The following is an 18,607-nucleotide window of genomic DNA, read 5'->3' on the forward strand; positions in this document are numbered from 1 at the left end:
TGACATATTATCGGTTAAATGTTTCCAATTTTTATAGTAAATTGGACTTTGTATACAGAACAAAATGATGTTGTGATGTACAAAAATATTGTTCCTTTGCATACATCTACTATCTATTTTACTATCACGTATTATACGCCTTCAGCACATACTAATGAGGAGCTGTCGAGCAGGGCTTCTTAACCCACTAACAACTGCTTAGTGGTCAAACCTGCATAAATTTGAGCAGCACTGGTAGTCAAAGAAAATGGCCTGCAAACTCTGTTTGGGTAAATAAAATGAAATGAATGAAAGATAAGCTCTGTCATGATTTCTCATGAAGTCCCCTATTAAGTGACCATCCACGCGTCCTCCACATTGTGGGGATGGATGCGGGCTCATCAGTGCAGCTCCCTCATTACACAGACACAGGCAGTCCTCACTGCTGCCTGCCGTCGGCCTGTTTATGCTGCCTTCTATGTTTACCCTCTCTGTTAACATTGTGCTCATTATACTGCGTAGCTGCAGATATGCGTGGAAAACAAGCTGAGAGAAGTCTTTCTTTCTCTCTCTCTCTCTCTGTTGCGCTGTTTCTGTGTCACTCGCTCACTTATTCACACGTTCTAACAAGCGAGGTTCTGGGTGGGGAAGCCCTCCCCTGTGACAGTTTTGTCACATTGTGTCAGCCTGTTGAGTGCCACTGAGAAAACATCACCTCTGCTAATGTGGCATTGTGTGACACGACCTGCGAGGTTGAAAAAGGGAGAGTGGGTATTGTGTGTGTGTGTGTGTGTGTGTCTGTGTGTGTGTGTGTGTCTCTGTGCTTGTGGGTGGCGGGGTTCTTGGGGACTTGGCACAAGTGATCACTGCAGCGTCTGGGGTTTGGTGGCTCGGGTGCTAATTGCAGCGTGATCAGTGGGAATGCTTTTTCTGTCTCTCACAAAGCACCAGAAAAAAAGAAATCACTTGCACCCTGTCAATCTTGGCCTATACTGAAGTTATTTACAGAGTTATAGAACATACCAGGGTCAGACATGTAACACAGTCTGTCTTCAACTGCCTCATTTTTGTGTCTTTAATATTAAACCCTCGGTCACACCACAGTCTAATCACTGCTGGACCCTGCCATGCAAATCATGCAAAATATATTACAGAGTACTTTAAAAAATGTATATTTTACACAGTCCACTCCATTTTGCTTAAAGGAATGCACTGACCTTCGAGCAAGTAAGCTTTTAATTAACTGAAGTGTTGATGAAAAGTCTTGCAGATTCTCATCTAAGGAAATAGTTTTGGGATGTGAACATTTGATTCCTTGATGAGATTTTGATGACCAACTGAAATGAAAAGAAATCCATTTACCAGCACCTCTAATGCTCATGAATTGACACATTATATCATGTTTAATTGATCTGTACAAAACACAAAGTGTAAAAATGGTTATGTGGTTGTTTCATTGCTTACTATTTCCCTCATTTTCAGGTCTTCTTGCTACGCTAAGCTAACCAATCATATTTAATAGGCAAATATGAGAGTGGTATTCATTTTTTCTCTTGAAAAGAAAGCTAATATGTGTATTTCCCAAAATGTTGAACTATTCCTTGTGAACTGTGTAGGTGCTACTAAATTTATAGTGAGTATAGTCATCACAGTTATACACTCAAATGACATCCTCCCTTTATCCTTCTCCCAACCGACGGAAATCGAAGCATGGTTCTTTGGAAATATCGACCCTCTCTGGGCTCTTTTATGAAAAGCTCTGTTGTCACAACATCTGTTGATGCGATTTGGAGAGGCAGAGAGCATTGTTACTTTAGCATCAGGGAGGGCACCAGACATCAAGGATCAATAAAAACCATTATGGCATTTCTCTCAAAATGTTGAGCAATGCCTGGAACCAAAACAAGAAAAGTGGGAATTCTTGACTGAAAGATCCTTGGAGTGAAAAAAAGATAGAGAAAAAAGAATGGGAACAGAAACATATCCCCTTGTGGCTTACAATAATTCAAAGAAACATAGCTTTTTATGATGACATTTAACGTGGCATTTATCCACATCAATCTCTTAACTCAATTTATTTCACTAAAATAGCAGGTCACATTGCTAATTTCGCCCTGAATGATGCCTGTAATAAAAAGCGTACTGCCTGTTCAAGGGCTGCCAATAAATTCAGTTCTCTCACCCACACAGCTCTGGGGCCAATCTTTCTGTTTGATTAAACTTTGCTCCCCAGTGGTATGAAATATCCAAAGGCACTTAGATTTACAGCCTACTCTGTTAAATTATTGACACCTCACTGCGTTTGTCAGTTATCAGTTTCTTGACTAATCTCCTGGTGTTACCTCACTTATTTAAGTTGGTGACTTCCATCTGACTTTCAGTGATAAACAACTTGGCAATGATTCATTACTACTTGATGGCAGTGGCTATGCACATGTTTACATTACACATGCAATATCTGATAGGCTCGTGCTAGTCTCCCAGTCTATAAATAAGTGTCTGTGTTGAACATGAAGAAACAGCTGTTGTTTTTGATGCAAAGATATGGAGCACTGCCTCTGCGATAGATCTAAATAACATGAGCTGTGCAGATAGCATGCAGGGAGAGAAGACAAGAGAGATGAAGAAAGGCTAAGAGTGAGAGGGCGAGGGCAAGAGATGAAGGGAGCATGTAAGGAGGCTCTCAGGCAGGGAGGATGTGTAAGCTCTGTCTGTGGAGTGAGCAGGTTAATTTTTCATGCGGCCGTTTGCAGGGCCCGGCCCAGGCAATGCTATAGCTGGCCATGGTTTCCCGAGAGAGAGCTTGTTGCTTGAGGCCCCGGGCGGGTTTCTTGTTGAGTCTGCCTGTAAATTGCCACCAAACTAGTGAATTACTCCATGATGTGTCACAGAGGCAGCCGAAAGCCCTATAGGCATAAAGCCACGGACTTATGTTTTCCCTCATAGTAATTCCTCAGTGACAGAGCAGCAAATTGAGATATCTCCATGAAAATCCAACAACTCCATATTCAAAAAAGCTGGTTGCTATTGCTGCTGGAGTTCCTGATGGATTTAGTACATGAGTGTGCTGCTTCTGGTTTAATAAACAATGTCAACGATTGGCATAATAGTCATGTTAGTCTAGGGTGTCAGCATGCAAATATATGCTAATATACACTAATTAGCACAAAAATTACAGCTGAGGCTTGTGGGAATGTCATTGGTTTCGCATGCATGTGGTCATATAGAAATAGATGGATAGCCAAGGGACCACTAAAATGATGACAATTCATCCTAAGGGGAACATGAATGGCTGTACAAAATTTCATGGTAAGCTATCCCATAGCTGTTATACATTTAACTAAAAAAAAACAACAAATGTCAACATCATGAAGAGAGATAAAGATCTGGTGTTGTCTATGTCATGAAGATCCATCATCTGTTAACCATGAATATCTGTACATATTAATTGCGTAGATGTTGAGATATTTTACTTAATAACGGCCAATTTAAGTTGTTGAGACATTTTCCTAAAAAAGCAAAACTGATAACTTGTTCACGATACTACAGCAATACTACGTGGGTCACCAAAGTCCATGGGGTTCATCCTCTGGAGATCATGCATTTCTGAACATGTCAATCTAGTTGTTTAAGTATTTCATTTGGGACCAAAGAGGTGAACCCACCCACTGTCTGACAGACTGACATTGCCATCTGTAGAGCCTTGCCACAAACTGCCCCAACAGTGCAGGGTTGGTTTAAAGTTTACACTCAGTGAGCTGGTAGGAATTCAGAATCTCACTAGTGACATTTTTAAGTTAAGACCAAGATGAACCTGGAATCTTGAGACCGTAATTCATGTCAAACAAAATTAAGCAAACTCTACTGAGAGAAAAAGTTGATCTGCAGTAGAAATGTTTGACTCATGAATGATCAAGGACAGAACATTCTTATTACACTGTGGTCCCCTAAAGCCCCAGCCCGGTGTCCTAGAAACTACATCTGCTTAGGACAATTCTGCAATGTATGATGTAGGTCCAATATCTGGGTGGTGGATGGTTGAGTAGCACATATGACTTACTATAAATGCAGAAAACGGGACAAGAAGTCCATCATGTCCATTTTTTTCCCGCTGTTCTTATTAAATGTAACCATGATCTCTCTGTGAGCTTAACCCACGTGTTTTCAGTTGCCTAACTCTATACCTTAACAATCCCATTTGCCCTAATCACATTATTTATCCCTGAGTCATACCATACACTTGCGGTGTACAGATATTGTAGAAAGCAAGACTTTTCAGTAATGTTGGCACAGGTACAATAATCCAATACTGATGTTCTTGTCTGGCAAAGGGTTGCAAGTCCGCCCAGAAGAACAGAATCTGCAAGTTAAACCATTATCATGCTTTAGGAAAGCTAAGAGATGGCTTACACAATTGATGAATGTGGTCCTAATATACTGACTTTGCACAAATGATGTTGTAAGACCAAGAGAATTAATTCTCCTTACAACACTGTAGGGATTTGTGTCTTACAGCTGTCTAATGTTCTAGTGTGAAATCTAGGCTTATTGATTTCTGTGGGGCTATATTCTTTACAAAGGATACGGTGTGTACTTGAGGAGAAATCTTTTTTTATTATTTTATTATTGCTTTCTTCAGATCCCTCACCTCTCAGTCTTATCCTTATACCACACGGTACACTCTCAGAATTATCTCAACGGAAAATAACCCTTGAAGCAAGAAGCACCTTGACCCCAGCGACATCAAATGAATCCTTATCGTGGTGGCAGAGGCAAAAAAAACAACAACAACAATTCTACCGTTTAAATATCATAAAACCATGACAGGCTCCCTCCCCTTAGCTTCCAGCGCAGCCAGGGCTAAACATTTCAAAGAGACGAGTGTTTGAATGACTGCGATGTGGGAGCTCAGAGTCTGTAGCTATGGATTAAGCTCCCAGCAAATAGTAGCATGGAAGAAACAGAGGTAATCTCTTCCCTCTCCTCCACGGCCCTCTCACCATACCTGTTCCCCCTTTTTTAATCTCCTTACTGAATTAGTTCTTGCAAAGCTGCTCAAACAGAGAGGGGTTTATTCACAGTGGTTACAGAGGTTAAAGCAACATGAAAGTGATAGCGTCTCAAGTTCCCAAAAGGTCCATTTGCTCGAAGACTGATGTGCTACTTACCTGGTTATTGTTCTCCAAAGCAACATATAGGTAGAATACACTTGCTGTCATCTTCAAATTTGCTGCTCGGATGAAAAGTACATGAGGGCATTCTTAGTTATGGAACTTGAACTGCAGCCAGTTGTAAGCAGTGACTAAGTATAACATTTTGATATTTGCGTGTAGATTACACAGCGTAACCTGATGCAGCACTGTATCACGAAAACTTCATCATACTCACTTACTCAGTCCAACTCTGGTTTAATCACCTACAGTGCTCTGGATAATTTACCCTGCAGCACACCGCATTTGCATAAAAGTAGTTTCATTTTGCATTTTGATGCATTGCCTTGCAGTTTCACCGAAGATTCTCACCATAAAAGAAAATTCCCGCATCTGAACCCCCACACTAACTGCCTAAATATTTCAGTCTGGCTCTTGCAGCTTTGCTTTAACTGTTTCATGTACTGTGAAGATCAAATAACGATACAGAGGATTTTTTCTTATATGTAATGTTTCACTCTGGTTGAAATTGGAATTTCTCTTCAGCTTTCACACCTTCGTACGAGATCAGTACTAGTGAGCCTGTGATATTAACAGTTTCTCGTGTTTCTCCCCATGTCCCCATATCTTGCTAATGAGAGCAAATAATCACAATGTAGTTCATATATGTCCTCTTAATAAATAACCAAATAGGATGAGCTGCTGACTCAATAGGCCATGGTGTAATTCAATGACAACCTTTGTCATCTTTGCTGTCATTTTTATTTGTATTTTTGCGACATGTTTTAATCCAAAAAACATCCTGAGTGTGTTAATTGTCTAACAAAGGTGGCCTTGAGATTCTGCTACAGCATGTTCTGCTCATTAAGCTACACACAGCATTTAATATTATAATGCATAACATGTGATAAAGTTAAAATAATCCCAGTATAGCAATTAAGCCTGACATTAAAAATGGCAGCTCCAGCAAACTTCTTTCATTTAAGCTCAGAGAGAGAGAGTTTCCAGCTAAGCAAAGCATTATGCAAATACTAACCAGGCATATACAAAGGAAGCACCACTTCCCTGTATTTTTAAAGTTTCCTCTGAAAGGTTACTTTACCTGGAATCCATATATTAATTAGTGTAATTTACCATTTGCATATTAGTTTGTGGAGGTTATATTTCCAGGTGGGACTGATGTCACAGGGAAGATAACATCATAAAGATTAAGGACAGGATGAGTCTGTGTTTTATCATATACAGTAGAAACACTCATACTGTAGTATACAATGTGGATTTAATCTTCTATAGTCCCTGCATTTTTATATATTATGGAGACCAGTGAGATGTACACCACACCACACCACATTATGGCTCCATTCAGGACATTTACAATACATTTATAAAGACTTGAATATGTGTAGGTGGAGTTACAATACAGAAGGGACAGTGAAGACTACAATGGAAGTCATTGTTATACAATACAGTTATTATAAAATGTCATAGTTTTAATTTCCTCTGATGGAAATCAGATAAATAAGATGTGCCTTTCTTTGCAGAGGACTCCATGGAACTCCCAGAGGGGACCCCTGGAAGTCCCCACACTGCAGACTGGGAAATACACCAGTCCTGCTCAGGGGATTTTTAAACAGCTGGAGCATGGGGCAGGGTAAGTACAGCAATCCATATTTCAGATATTTACTGTACAATCTGACAATGAAATGTAACTTTCCACTTTTTCCACACTTTACTGGTGTCTGCTGGTGAGCTCAGAGAGTCGAAGGGGGGACGGTGGGCATAGCCAACATGGTCCGAATGGAGAAGCTGTCAAAAAACTGATATGTGTGTGTGTGTACTGTATGCGTGAGTAAGTGAGTGTGTGTGTGAGTGCCCTGCAATTTCTACCAGTGACAGCACAAACAGTCAGTGGGATACGCATGATGTGGCATCAGCTCTGGCAGACAGACAGACTAAAATAGTGCCTTGTGTGACAAAGTGTGCCCAACAGTGTGTGAGAGAGAAAGCCCCCCCCCCCCACCCCCTACACACACACACACACACACACACACACACACACACACACACACACACACACCCCTTTTTCTTTTTTTTTTTTCTTTTTTTTTACACCAGCCTCCTTCCTATGGTGAATTGCAAAGCAGAAGTGGCGGAAATACGTCAGTTATGTGGGTTCTCTGAAGCTCGACTGTGTCTCTTAATTTCGGATGAAGGGAATGAGAAGGGCCGGGGGGGTGGCGGGGGGGAGGAGGAGGAGATTTTAATCACTCCTGTCGCTTTAAGGACACTTATCAAAGCCTTCTTATGCGAACAGAAAATACCATGAGCCACTGAGCAGCCAAGGGACGGACTGGATTTGGATTTATAGGAAACTCAACATGATCTAAACTGGAATAGACCGCTTCATCGCCTCGTGGAGTTTGATTACACACTGGATGGTTGTCTCATTCGGACGGTTCGGGATCATTTAGGGAAATATTGCGCATAAGTAGCTCTCAGACTTGGGATCCTTTTTTTTTTTTTTTTTTTTTTTTTTTTTTTTTTTTTCAACAAGCGCAGAAAGGAATATGGCTTAAAACGCGACGCGTGCGGGATTATTCACTCCTCCGACAGCCACGATCGATACGTACTTGTTCGCCAGGCGTTTTGTTTTCGGACGGATAGTATCCCCCGAGCTCTTTTATTTTGACAGCCTTGGATCATGGATTGGGGTGGTGGAAAACAACAACGGGCAGCGACATGATTTCTCTGCGCTGTCTGCGGTATGCTGCGAGCTTAGGCTGTAACGCTGCCTGTTATTATTCGGATGCAACAAAAGTTCCAAAGCGAGTGTAATGCGTGGATTTTCACTGTTTGGCCGTTTTGCACCTGCTTTCACGGACACCGCGTCGACATAGTGCAGATTCGTGACAAAAATAAAGCGTCGCTTTGCTCTGTCTGCCGCCTGAGTGGGATACTTGAACATTTGCTTATCGTAATGGAGATTGGGGAGGTTTGTACTCAAGGTCATTGAGTGTTATAAGGCTTTATTCGCGTTGTTATTTACACACGCACACACACGCAAGCGCTATCTACACGTTATAGCGCAGCCTACAATTGTCAGTCCAGTGTGTGTGTGTGTGTGTGTGTTTGTTATTACGCGGTGCAGCGAGCGTTCAGGCGAGCACTCAGCTGTGTGTGGAGTTCTATTTATATTTTCTTTTCTTTTTTTTTTTTGACACTGCAAAGCTGCTCTCTAACGACATGGATGGGAAATTGAAGCAGGGTCGGAGATGCCGGTCCAAGCGGGAGAGGGTGCGGAGGTTGCGGGAGGCAGGAAGCAGAGACGCCCGCAGCCCCGACCCCAACTCCTCCTGCTCCGACAGGGAGGGACACAGTCCGGGGAGGGACGCCGCCTCCCTGGCCGGTAAAAAGGCGCCGCACCCCGCAGCCGCCGCCAGAGCTCCGCGTCCCCCCCGGCGGAAGAGACGGGAGTCCAGCTCGCAGGAGGAGGATATAATTGATGGATTTGCTATCACCAGTTTCATCAGCCTGGACCGTCTGGAGGTGAGGAAGAACCGGATCATTACCTGTTTGTGTTTGTGTGTGTGTGTGTGCTGCATTCCTCATCAGTGGAGTGGTTATCAAAGTGGGGGTCCTTGAGCACCTCTCCCCTCCTCACTTACCAGCAACGTGAGAACTAGTCTAATTCTTCTCTAATTTACTTGAGATGATGCCAATTAGAGACTTGTGTGTGAGGATGGCTCTTGTAAATATCTGATCATCTAGAGCAAAGATTGTTAGAGGTTCAGCCCCCCCTTGGGTACAGCACAGATGTTCTGGTACCCTGCTTTCATGGAGCTAAACTTGTGTCTGTTTGGAGATCTTGACATGAAAAGTGTCTGACAACCACTGCAGCACACAACTCTGTTTGCAGAGCATTACAAGTTCAAGGCTCTGTCTGTGAGTAAGATGTTAATCATTGGCAGCATATGGTGTGTTGAGGAACATAAACAGGTGCTGCTGTGTCAGTAAGGCTCAGATTGTTTCAGATTCTGATGCACGGTGCACTCTTGACATTTTGCTCTTTGATAAATTGCACCATTCATCTGTCACAGGCTGATACACCATGTGCTGATAACTCTGTCTCTGTCATCACCGTGTGGTATGTCTGATGTCAGAGGAGCGATTTCGAGGAAAGAAAGGAGGTTCCTCTGTGACATCCTCTTATCTCTGTTATCTCATTACGTTCTAAATGACAAAATAAAACATCGCTCCCTGTGGGACGCCAGGCTGACTGACAAGGCAGGCAGGCCTGTTTATTTTGTAATGTTTGTTTTCTCCATGGATCATTCTGAGAATGGTAGCACTGCTGTGGTTGAGACATAAAGTAAATCACCAGCTTTAATAAACAGAACTAACATATTACTTGCCCACCGAGGTCTGTGTATTTTAAGATGATGACCTCATTTGAAAGCCCATGGATCATACCACAGGCCACCTCATTTCATGACAACCACCCATGCAGGCTTAGCAGTGGTATTAATCAGTCATGATTGACTCTTGCCTCCTACATGGTGCTTAGTCAGTATAATGGTCGGATGCAGATTTGCAGCAAAATAACTGCATGAAATATGAAGCAGTTGTCCGTCCTGATACATAGAAAGATTCCCTCCCATGGAGCTGATCATCAATTCTCTACATGCCATCTATTAACAACCTGTCCGGGTCATCAGTGGTTATATTACTGTTCCATTTAGCTCGGCCCTTCATGGTGCTTAGAGTGGGTGTAAAAGCAGACGGGAGGAATAAGAGGAAGGGTGTTGGTGTGAAGCCAGTATGCAAGGAACCCTAACCACAAAGAGCTATGACAATATTACACCCCATAAAATCATGTCATGATACAATACAATAGGAGGTTCTAGAATAAACTCCCCATTTCGTTCCACTGTGAGGCCACAGTGAGATAAACTTGTAACATGTTATCAGATGTGCATAAAGTTATGTGTCTGTACCCATTCACTTGTATGAGCACAGCGTGCTGTGATTCTGTGAGTATTTCTGCCCTTTGTGCTGAGTAGCTGCCACTTGTGACAGCTGCTGACTGTGAAAAACTTTAAGGATGTCACAGCAGCAAAGTGCTTCTCACTAGCATGTTCTGCCAGCACACTGGTGTCTCCTCTGCTGTCAACAGAGCGCCCTGCCCTATAGACTTCGCGGAATAATCTTGCGTTTGCGTGTGTGTGTGTATTTGCTGCAGTTAGAGGTCATTTAGGTTCGCAGGTTTCACATGTGTTGAAGGTGCTGTCCTGTGTATTCTTGCAGGTTGCTTACCTTTCCTTGAAAGGTTTCTGCTTTGATGCTTTATCATACTGAAAATTCATCTCTGTGTTTGCGAGGGAAAGACTCATTGCAGAGCAGTAATAGTTTTCTTGCTCAAGTGCGAAATCCATGTTGAATGAACACAGAGACAACAATGTGCGCCGCATAGAAGCTTACGTTTCAAGGCTAAGCAAATGAGGCATGATACAGCTCTATGTGAAATGATACTCACATACCAGCTACTTGTTGGTAATTGGTCTGATTTGCATGCAAATGGACTGTGCTTATTAAATGGTGTTGGAGGATCTGGTACAATTACACGAGGGGATGTGCAGATTTTATTTTATTTCTGTGCTTTGCCTCTTGATTTTGCTGCATGTGGAGAAACAAACAAGCACGTCGACTTTACATATTTATACATATAATGTTTACTGTACGTGACAGCAATGTGCTTTCAGTTAATAAGTTGCATCACTGGGGATGAAACGCAGTCTTGTGAAATGCGTGCACGCTGGAAATGCCTTGTGATCGGTCATGACTCATGCTTGCACCTACTTACTGTATGCTTGAGTGGAGCTCATGACCTACACTACCTGTGCTAATTGCTCATCAATTATGAGGAGGACACAGCAGCGTTTGGCCAGGGAGTAACTGTGACCTATTGCGTCATGCTCCGTTAAGCCTCGGCAGAGGGTGTGTGTGTGTGTGTGTGCGGTCCTCCTGACTTCATCAGAGTTACTGATGGCCAGCATGGTACTGTTGTATGTCAGGCCTTTACACTCAGGTTCACTAGCATTCTGCCAACATTAATATCCCATCCTCCATTGAGTTCAATGAGCCCACATTCCCAACATACCAATATTTACTTTATCTTGTTTCCTTTAATCTCTATCTAAACCCTCAGGATGAGAATGTTCCATAAAATCCCTGTCACCTTTGGGATGCTGTCACTGTCATTTGGATTGTCCTATTTTAGTCAGTAACTTGCGCACAGCTGCTACTGCCTGTTCTTAAGAGCCCGAGGTTATGGGTTTCTCCCAGAGCACTTTGACTCTAAACACAATCGGGTGGTAGGTGTTGTTGATGCTCCAGCTCTGCACAGAAAGGATCAAGCTCCCTTGATGAAGGCTTAGGCTATACGGTGGTCTCGCCCACTCCTGTAACCTGGTTCACTACAGCCGAAAGCAATTTGTAGCCAAGGCCGCATTTGATTACAGTGTGTTTATATGCTTTGAATCTCCCTCCCTCCCGTTCCTCATTGGAAAGCCGCTTACTTACCTGTGCAAATCAACTGTACAAACACAGGCATGCTGTTTTGTCACAGGCACCTTATTGTGATTAGAGAAATGTTAGGGATGATTCAGCGATGATTCACACAGTGTAAGCATAGTCAATATGATATTGTGGGCTTCTGCAAGGGAAAAAAAATGAAAACCTAGTGTGTACAGCAATATTATTAGATAAGATATGATTGGAAAAATTAGAATACACAATTTCTCAAATGCTAAAAAGCCAACCTACTGGATATAAAAAAGGTTTTCACCTGACAGCAACGCTATAAAATATTATTAAATATTGAGGCTTAAGCCCTCCAGAAGTCTCCCTGTGGGTATCGAACAAGCGAGCAGATAATAAAATGACACAACTATCCATCTGTCACAGTATTAATAAGATGTTTGATTTGCTCCATTTGCTCTGTGAGTGACGCTGGAGTGGCAAATCCCCTCTCGTTAATCCACAATCCTTCTGTTCATCTGCTTTAACATGAATTTACAGATTTGTTTGGGTTTTTAGTTCCGCAGCATGAGATTCTGAATTCATTCTAATGGGGATTTAGGTTTAGTTGATTTAGTGATATTACAACAGTGTTGAGGGCTTCATATATAGACCGTCTTGATGAGTCTATTTATTTAAGTTTTGACAAATATGCTTGCTCCTTTCTTCACGGCCCCATTTTGCTCATTTAAACTCATCATCGCCGTTGGCTACTGAGCAGCTCAACGAAAGCAATATGCTGAGATGAAGTTCCTTGCCCTAGGGGAGCTTGACAGTAGTTGTTAGGGAAGCTTTGAGTTGCTGCTTCACTTTCTCCACCCATATTTTCCCAGCTGGTGCGTGGATCTAAGCCAGCAACATTCCAGCTACAAGTATGTGTCTTTCTATTTCATCAAGTGCTCTGATGGAAGCCTCAAACCGAGCACCCGTTGAAAATAATTCTATTTTTTTCTCTCCCCCTTAAATAACCGTCCTTGCACCTCTACAGCTCAGGTTACACCACATTCATTACTGGGCATTTCATTGTTAGCACTCAGATAGCACCATGTGTTCCTTATTAGCTGTCATTAGCGCAACTGACACTCAGGAGCACTCCACTGTCAAATGCGACACTTTAAGTCAGAACATTACTTGCCAGAGACAATTAATGAATACCATGGTTGCACCGATGCAGAGTTGTATTGACGCCTTCTGAGCTTAAGTTTAAATTGGTGCTTTCTTGAGATTAACATCTTAGACAAGACAGATTTTTGCTTGTTTGCAAATCCCATCTTTTCCTTTTGATCGGTGGTGTGCTTCTCCCCTTGAAGCGCAGACCCTGATTGCGGGTTGGGTAACACAGTGCAAACTGATACTGACACTGGAAGCCAGAGCAGCAGTTGCTGTAGTAAGATGTCTTGCTTCCATGGTGAGGCAGCAGATTTGTTGCAGGGGTTGCAGCAATCTTGCTTCGTGTTTTGTCTTTCCCCTGACGGTGATAGCGCGCTGTGCATCATATGCCGGCACTGACAAACAACTCCAGCTTTAATTAACAAGGCAGCCCCCCGAGGCTCCGCTGCTCATTGGCTGACGCATCCCACGGAGAGAGCTTTCTTAATGCCAGTGGGAAGTCCCCACGGCACCGGCTCTCTCTAACTGTCACACACTGTAGGTGACAGCATGGCTGATAAATGCACGGTCACATTCACAAGGCTTCGCTCCCTCACACACACAAACACAGGATTGAACCTCTAATGTGCATCTGTCTGAGCCATCAACCAGTGACCTAAATATATCCACCAAAGGAAGGTTCTAGTGTGTTGTTGAAGTGTGTTTATGTGAATGTGGAAGCCTGGCAATCACTTTCTCAGGCTCTTCTGTGACTACAAAACTGCACTTGTATGAAGGATTCCCGTAATACATAATAAAAAGCAGAAGAAAACACTTCTGTTTACAGATTCCAAACAAGTCAACCATTAAAGAGAAGTTTGAGGGCAGCTTAGTCAACAGATGTAACACATGCTGTATATATCTGTAGGATGTCTCAAGTTACAGCAAACAATTATCTTATTACTGTTTAATTCTGAATCTGAGTATTTTCCTGATCAATTTATTGATTGTTTGCTTTATAAAAAGTCAGTAAAAAGTGACATCAGTTTCTTAGAGTGCAAGTTGATTTCTTCAAATGGCTTGTTAGTTCAAAACTCAAAGATATTCAGTACCCTATCATACAAGATGAAGAAAATAAACAAAGCACATATTTGAGGACCTGGAACCAGTCAATGTTTTGGAGTTCCTGCTTAAAAAAAGATTTTCTTTGGCCTTTTCAAGCTTTAATTCTGATGGGGACAGCTGAAAAGTGACAGGAATGTGAGGAGAAAGAGAGACGGGGAATGACATGCGGGAAAGAGCCACAGGTCGCTTCCGCAGCAAGGACTGAGCCTTCATGGGGCAGCTGCTCTACCAACTGAGCCAAACACCACCCCCACAGTGTGTGTTTTATCCGACTTTTGGTAATTGACAGTTTTTGTCAGTGTTACAGGCACATTTAATTGCCGCCAAAAAGACACTTAAATTCTATAATCAGGTAGAAAAGAGGTGCACGTGTCCGTATTTTATTCACTTCTGAGGGTTTCAGCCAAAGCATGGGTCTGTTTTGGAAGGTAGTGGTATCAATGCATTCTGGCCCCGAAGGGTCCTTTTTGAAGAGCTGTCAGTTGTCTATTTTAAGATATCACTCCACAGTCTGGATGTACCAGCACTACAAAATCTCAGAATAAGAGCCTCTTTGTTTTCAGGTACCATGATTTGTGAGGAACTGCTGAAATGTGCAGACTCAACGACGTAGCTGACACATATTAAGTGGCATATGAAAGCACGTGGGTAGCTTGTTGTAGGCATATATATCCATTTCCTGCTTGTCGTCCCGAGCTGTCTTCCATCTTCCTGTCTTAGTGTTTTCATTGCGGTGAATGACAGGATGTAATTATGCTGTGATTAAGATGCTGTCTCTGAGCCTGCAATGGATTAGGAGGCACACTGTTAGAAGGATCCTCGGTAATTATGCACTGCTGATTTGTCCCCCTCTTTTTGCCTTTCATAACCCCTCCCCGGTTCCTCAACTCCTGATTAATGCATGTTATTAAACAATGTTAACAAAATACATTTCATTTGAGCAGTTTGAGGAATAAGAAATGATTTAGAGATAACTCCATAGTCATCGTATTTGTCATTCAGCTGAGGTATTTTCCAGGCCTGTGATTTTGGTTAATATATAATGGCGTACTCTGCCGCAAAAGCACTGTATGAATGACTAGCAGATGAGGGAAGGATGTTAATGTGAAGGATTTACAATAAAAATAATGAAATCTAAATAGAGAGGGCAATCTTTAAGTGGCTCATTAAGTAATGCCTATTTTCCTTTTCAGTCATGTCCTTCACTAACAGAGAGCTCTGAAAGTCTGGCTTGCTTCAACCTTCACATCACTTGAATCCTTTTTCAACATTTTGTTTGCATGAGAGTGTAGGTCATATTTTCCAGCCTTGCAGACAGATTCAGCACAGAGGTCTGTTGACTGGTTTTCCTGAGTTGCTTAGTGTGTATGTGTGTGCGTATGTGTGTGCGTGTGTGCGTGCATGCGTGTGCGTGTGTGTGTGCGTGTGTGTGTGTGTGTTTGTAAGACCAATCTAAAAAATGCTCTCCTGCAACCAAGGTGAATACTTAACAATGCATTTTTTTAGCCCTTAAAATGCCGCCATGTATCTCTTTATTTTAAAAAGTTATCAAGGATTGCATGTTTTGCTGTTCTCAACAGACTGTTTGAGTTTTCGAGAGTATGTCAGTCAATAAAAAATCTAAACTGGCTATACACGTTCATTTCCAGCCCTCTACCGCTAGCAGATAGTAGAGAAGTCGGAATCCCCCAGTTATACTTTAAATTACATCACGTTATTTTTTTGGTTTTAATTGGCTTCATGTCCATATGTATGTACAGTATGTTATTCAGCTTTTTCTGTTAATGTGAAACTATGTCAGCTGTGTATGTACAGTATGTCTGTAACGTTAGCAGTTAAACCACAGACTGTCATTTCTCACCCTATTTTTCAATCATATGACTTTAGAATGTTAGTAAACATATAACATATAAAGTTCTACATCTAATTTAGAATGTCTGATATCAATTATATTTTTATTATTAAGTCATTTAATGGAGTCAAATTTCAACATGTTTCAAGGCAATGCAGACCGTGTGGAATGAAATACAATTTCAGGTATAAATTACATCTTAAAATAGCAAATTAGGACACCACAGGAATGTCTACAACTGAAACTAGACTGCAGTATTTAACTGCATTTAATATTTCAGTTTAGCTAATATAATTTGAGACTGGCCTAGAGAGCATTCTGCAGCATAGTGACACTAGCACAAATTTTCCGTCATCAAAACACAGTGCAGATTACAAATCAGCCTTCAGTCCATGTGGTCATGTTTTCGAGGAGGGCCGCACTTTTAAAGGCATGACTCATGCAGTCGTGACATTGCGCAGAGTCTTGCCACATGTTTTCTTAATAGATCGCTCTTGGTGTGAAAGCAATTAGCGTTAACAGTTGTTGACATGCTCTTCTGTTACCGACACTCGCTACCAACACCAGCTCTGAGGGGAATAGTCTTTATAGGCCAAGTGATGCTGACAATAATTGCTGAGCACTCCAGCTACCCGTCTGACACAGGATATGGTGATATGTTAGTCTGCAATTTATTACAGCCCATTGTTTGTTGGAATGTTGATTGTATTCACAGCATTTAGCCTTTTCTATGTGTCTGTGTGTTGATGTGTGGGTGCAGGCAAAGCCAAATAAGGACTGTTTCAGTTTTTTGTGTGATAGCTTTGGCAGCCGTATAACAAACTGTGGCCAAGATAATAGAGCTTAGATAAGAGGGTGGTTACGCAATGTGGAATTTCTCTCTTTCCCACTGCCACTTCTACTCCATTCACTGTCTGGATGACATTTGCCTGACAACTCTGGGCTAAGCTGCCACACTCAGTTTTCCTCAGCTGAAATGAAGCACCTTGTTGGCCATCCACACTTTGCACATGGAATCTGAATGGCTTTGTTTGGCAGGTGGAGGAGTTCGTCATTGCTGATGAAGTTATATCCTATCACCTACAGTAGGGGTGGGCGATATATCGAATATACTCGATATATCGCGGCTTGTTCTACGTGAGATGTATGAAATGACTATATCGCGACCATCGAGTACTTGTCATGTAAATGTTTTAAGCCGTCTGCATTTAATTCTCCGGAGTTTTGCCTGTGTCACTCCTGGTGCTGCTCACAGCACGCAGCACACTGCCCCGCCCACCCAGAAAAATCCCCTGCGCACATGCGTACTTTCTGTATCAAGTGAGGAGAGAAGTGAAGTGAAGAGCACAAGCGAGTTAATTGAAGATGGAGACGGACGACTTGGTTCCGAAGAAAAGCAACTGCGGTCACGCCAGCCGTCTCTCGTTTTCGCGTGGTCACGTCAGCTGCTCTAATATTTTCAAGTGCGCCCTTATTGCCGACTTTATGTCAAATACTTTGAGTCGGGAAAGTCAGCACTAGCCAAGTATGATCCTGCACTACTTTAAAGCTCATATTTACATTATGAAATGCATTAAAAATTCATTAAAAAATATGACAAGTGTTAAAATGCTATAAAAAGAGTACAAAACAACAACAACAAAAATATCGAGATATATATCGTGTATCGCGATATAGCTTAAAAATATCGAGATATTGGTTACAGGCCATATCGTGCAGCCCTAACCTACAGTATGTCTCTGTATCGGGCTGATTATTGCCCTCTCACTCAAATGTGTAAACACAGGTGTCATTAAATGTATGACTGGAAAATGACAGGTGTCATTAATATTGAAGGATTGCTTGCTATAATCATCCCTCTTATCCATACTGGTCTGTAGCAATAGTGGGCCTAAATTGCACACGAGTCAGGGACAAACACCAACAATAAAGTTGCAAAGTGTGAGTCTTTTAATTTTTGGATGGACATGAAACTGTCCTGGTCAAACCAATATTGACAGCTGTCTTGGAAAATATCTGTTTTTTGCTAACAAGGTTGATTGTATTAGGAAAACAGAAAATCAAACCTATAGTTTTATTATTATTCTTATGAAATTTATTGTGGTATTAGTGGTAGACCCAATTTATAGCAATGATTTCAGTGGAGAGTGTCTTGCGGTCGACATACTGTTTTAGAGGCTTTGACCCTGCCGCCAATAAATTATAGGGGAAACACTAAACCCTTCTGGGTTCTTTATTATCTATTTACTTGGACTGACAGATGTTACGTTTCTACTTAACATGAATATAGTATGCAGTGCAGTTAGACCCTCCATAAAGTTTAGCATTAGAATTCAAACCCCTATATTGGGCAGATTTTATCCATCAGTCTTCTTACGGTTTGTATGCATATTATCCGTTTTTAACAAGCTCGACTTGTTGCCAACTCAGACACTCATCACATGAATCCTCCGAACATCTATGAAAGTCAATGTTGCAGCTGTGTGCTCAGCAGAGCGTAAAGAGAGAATGTGTTTGAAATATAATGGGATATATAATAAGGCATATGTAACACTGCCACTGCAGTAAAACCCGCAAGGGCAAGACAAGCTCCGTCAACCACAGTAAGATCTGGCTGACAGATCTGCCAAAGTGTCGTCAGAGTTTGTCTCCCTTACTCTCCGTCCCTGTCGATCTCCTCGCTCTGACTGCTTTCTCTTCTCCATTATAGACTGTACAGACAGCATGTATATCCACTGATGACTTTTTTTTCTTCTCATTTAAGTCCGCAGGTTATTTACCCATAGATCAAAGGCAGTAAAATGCATCTGCTCCCTACTTCCAAACAGGCCACACA

At 42.0% G+C, this 18,607-nt stretch overlaps 1 protein-coding gene across 14 annotated transcripts in view; it reads left to right on the forward strand.

Annotated features, from left to right (window-relative positions):
• The window catches only part of fbrsl1 (fibrosin-like 1), a 411,124-nt gene that overhangs the window by 149,307 nt on the left and 243,210 nt on the right, over window positions 1–18,607 (forward strand). For 9 of the 14 annotated variants that reach the window (XM_027278051.1, XM_027278059.1, XM_027278052.1 and 6 more), the window contains exons 1-2: window positions 7,355–8,121; window positions 8,358–8,675. In XM_027278051.1, the coding sequence (XP_027133852.1) occupies window positions 7,936–8,121; window positions 8,358–8,675 (504 nt within the window). In that variant the 5' untranslated portion in view covers window positions 7,355–7,935. Of the gene's footprint in view, window positions 1–6,672; window positions 6,781–7,353; window positions 8,676–18,607 lie in introns of those variants that run through there. The other 5 variants (XM_027278062.1, XM_027278063.1, XM_027278057.1 and 2 more) reach the window with 3 other exon arrangements.

The sequence above is a fragment of the Larimichthys crocea genome, chromosome III (genome assembly GCF_000972845.2).
Source record: "Larimichthys crocea isolate SSNF chromosome III, L_crocea_2.0, whole genome shotgun sequence".
In the NCBI taxonomy this organism is placed as follows: Eukaryota; Metazoa; Chordata; class Actinopteri; family Sciaenidae; genus Larimichthys; species Larimichthys crocea.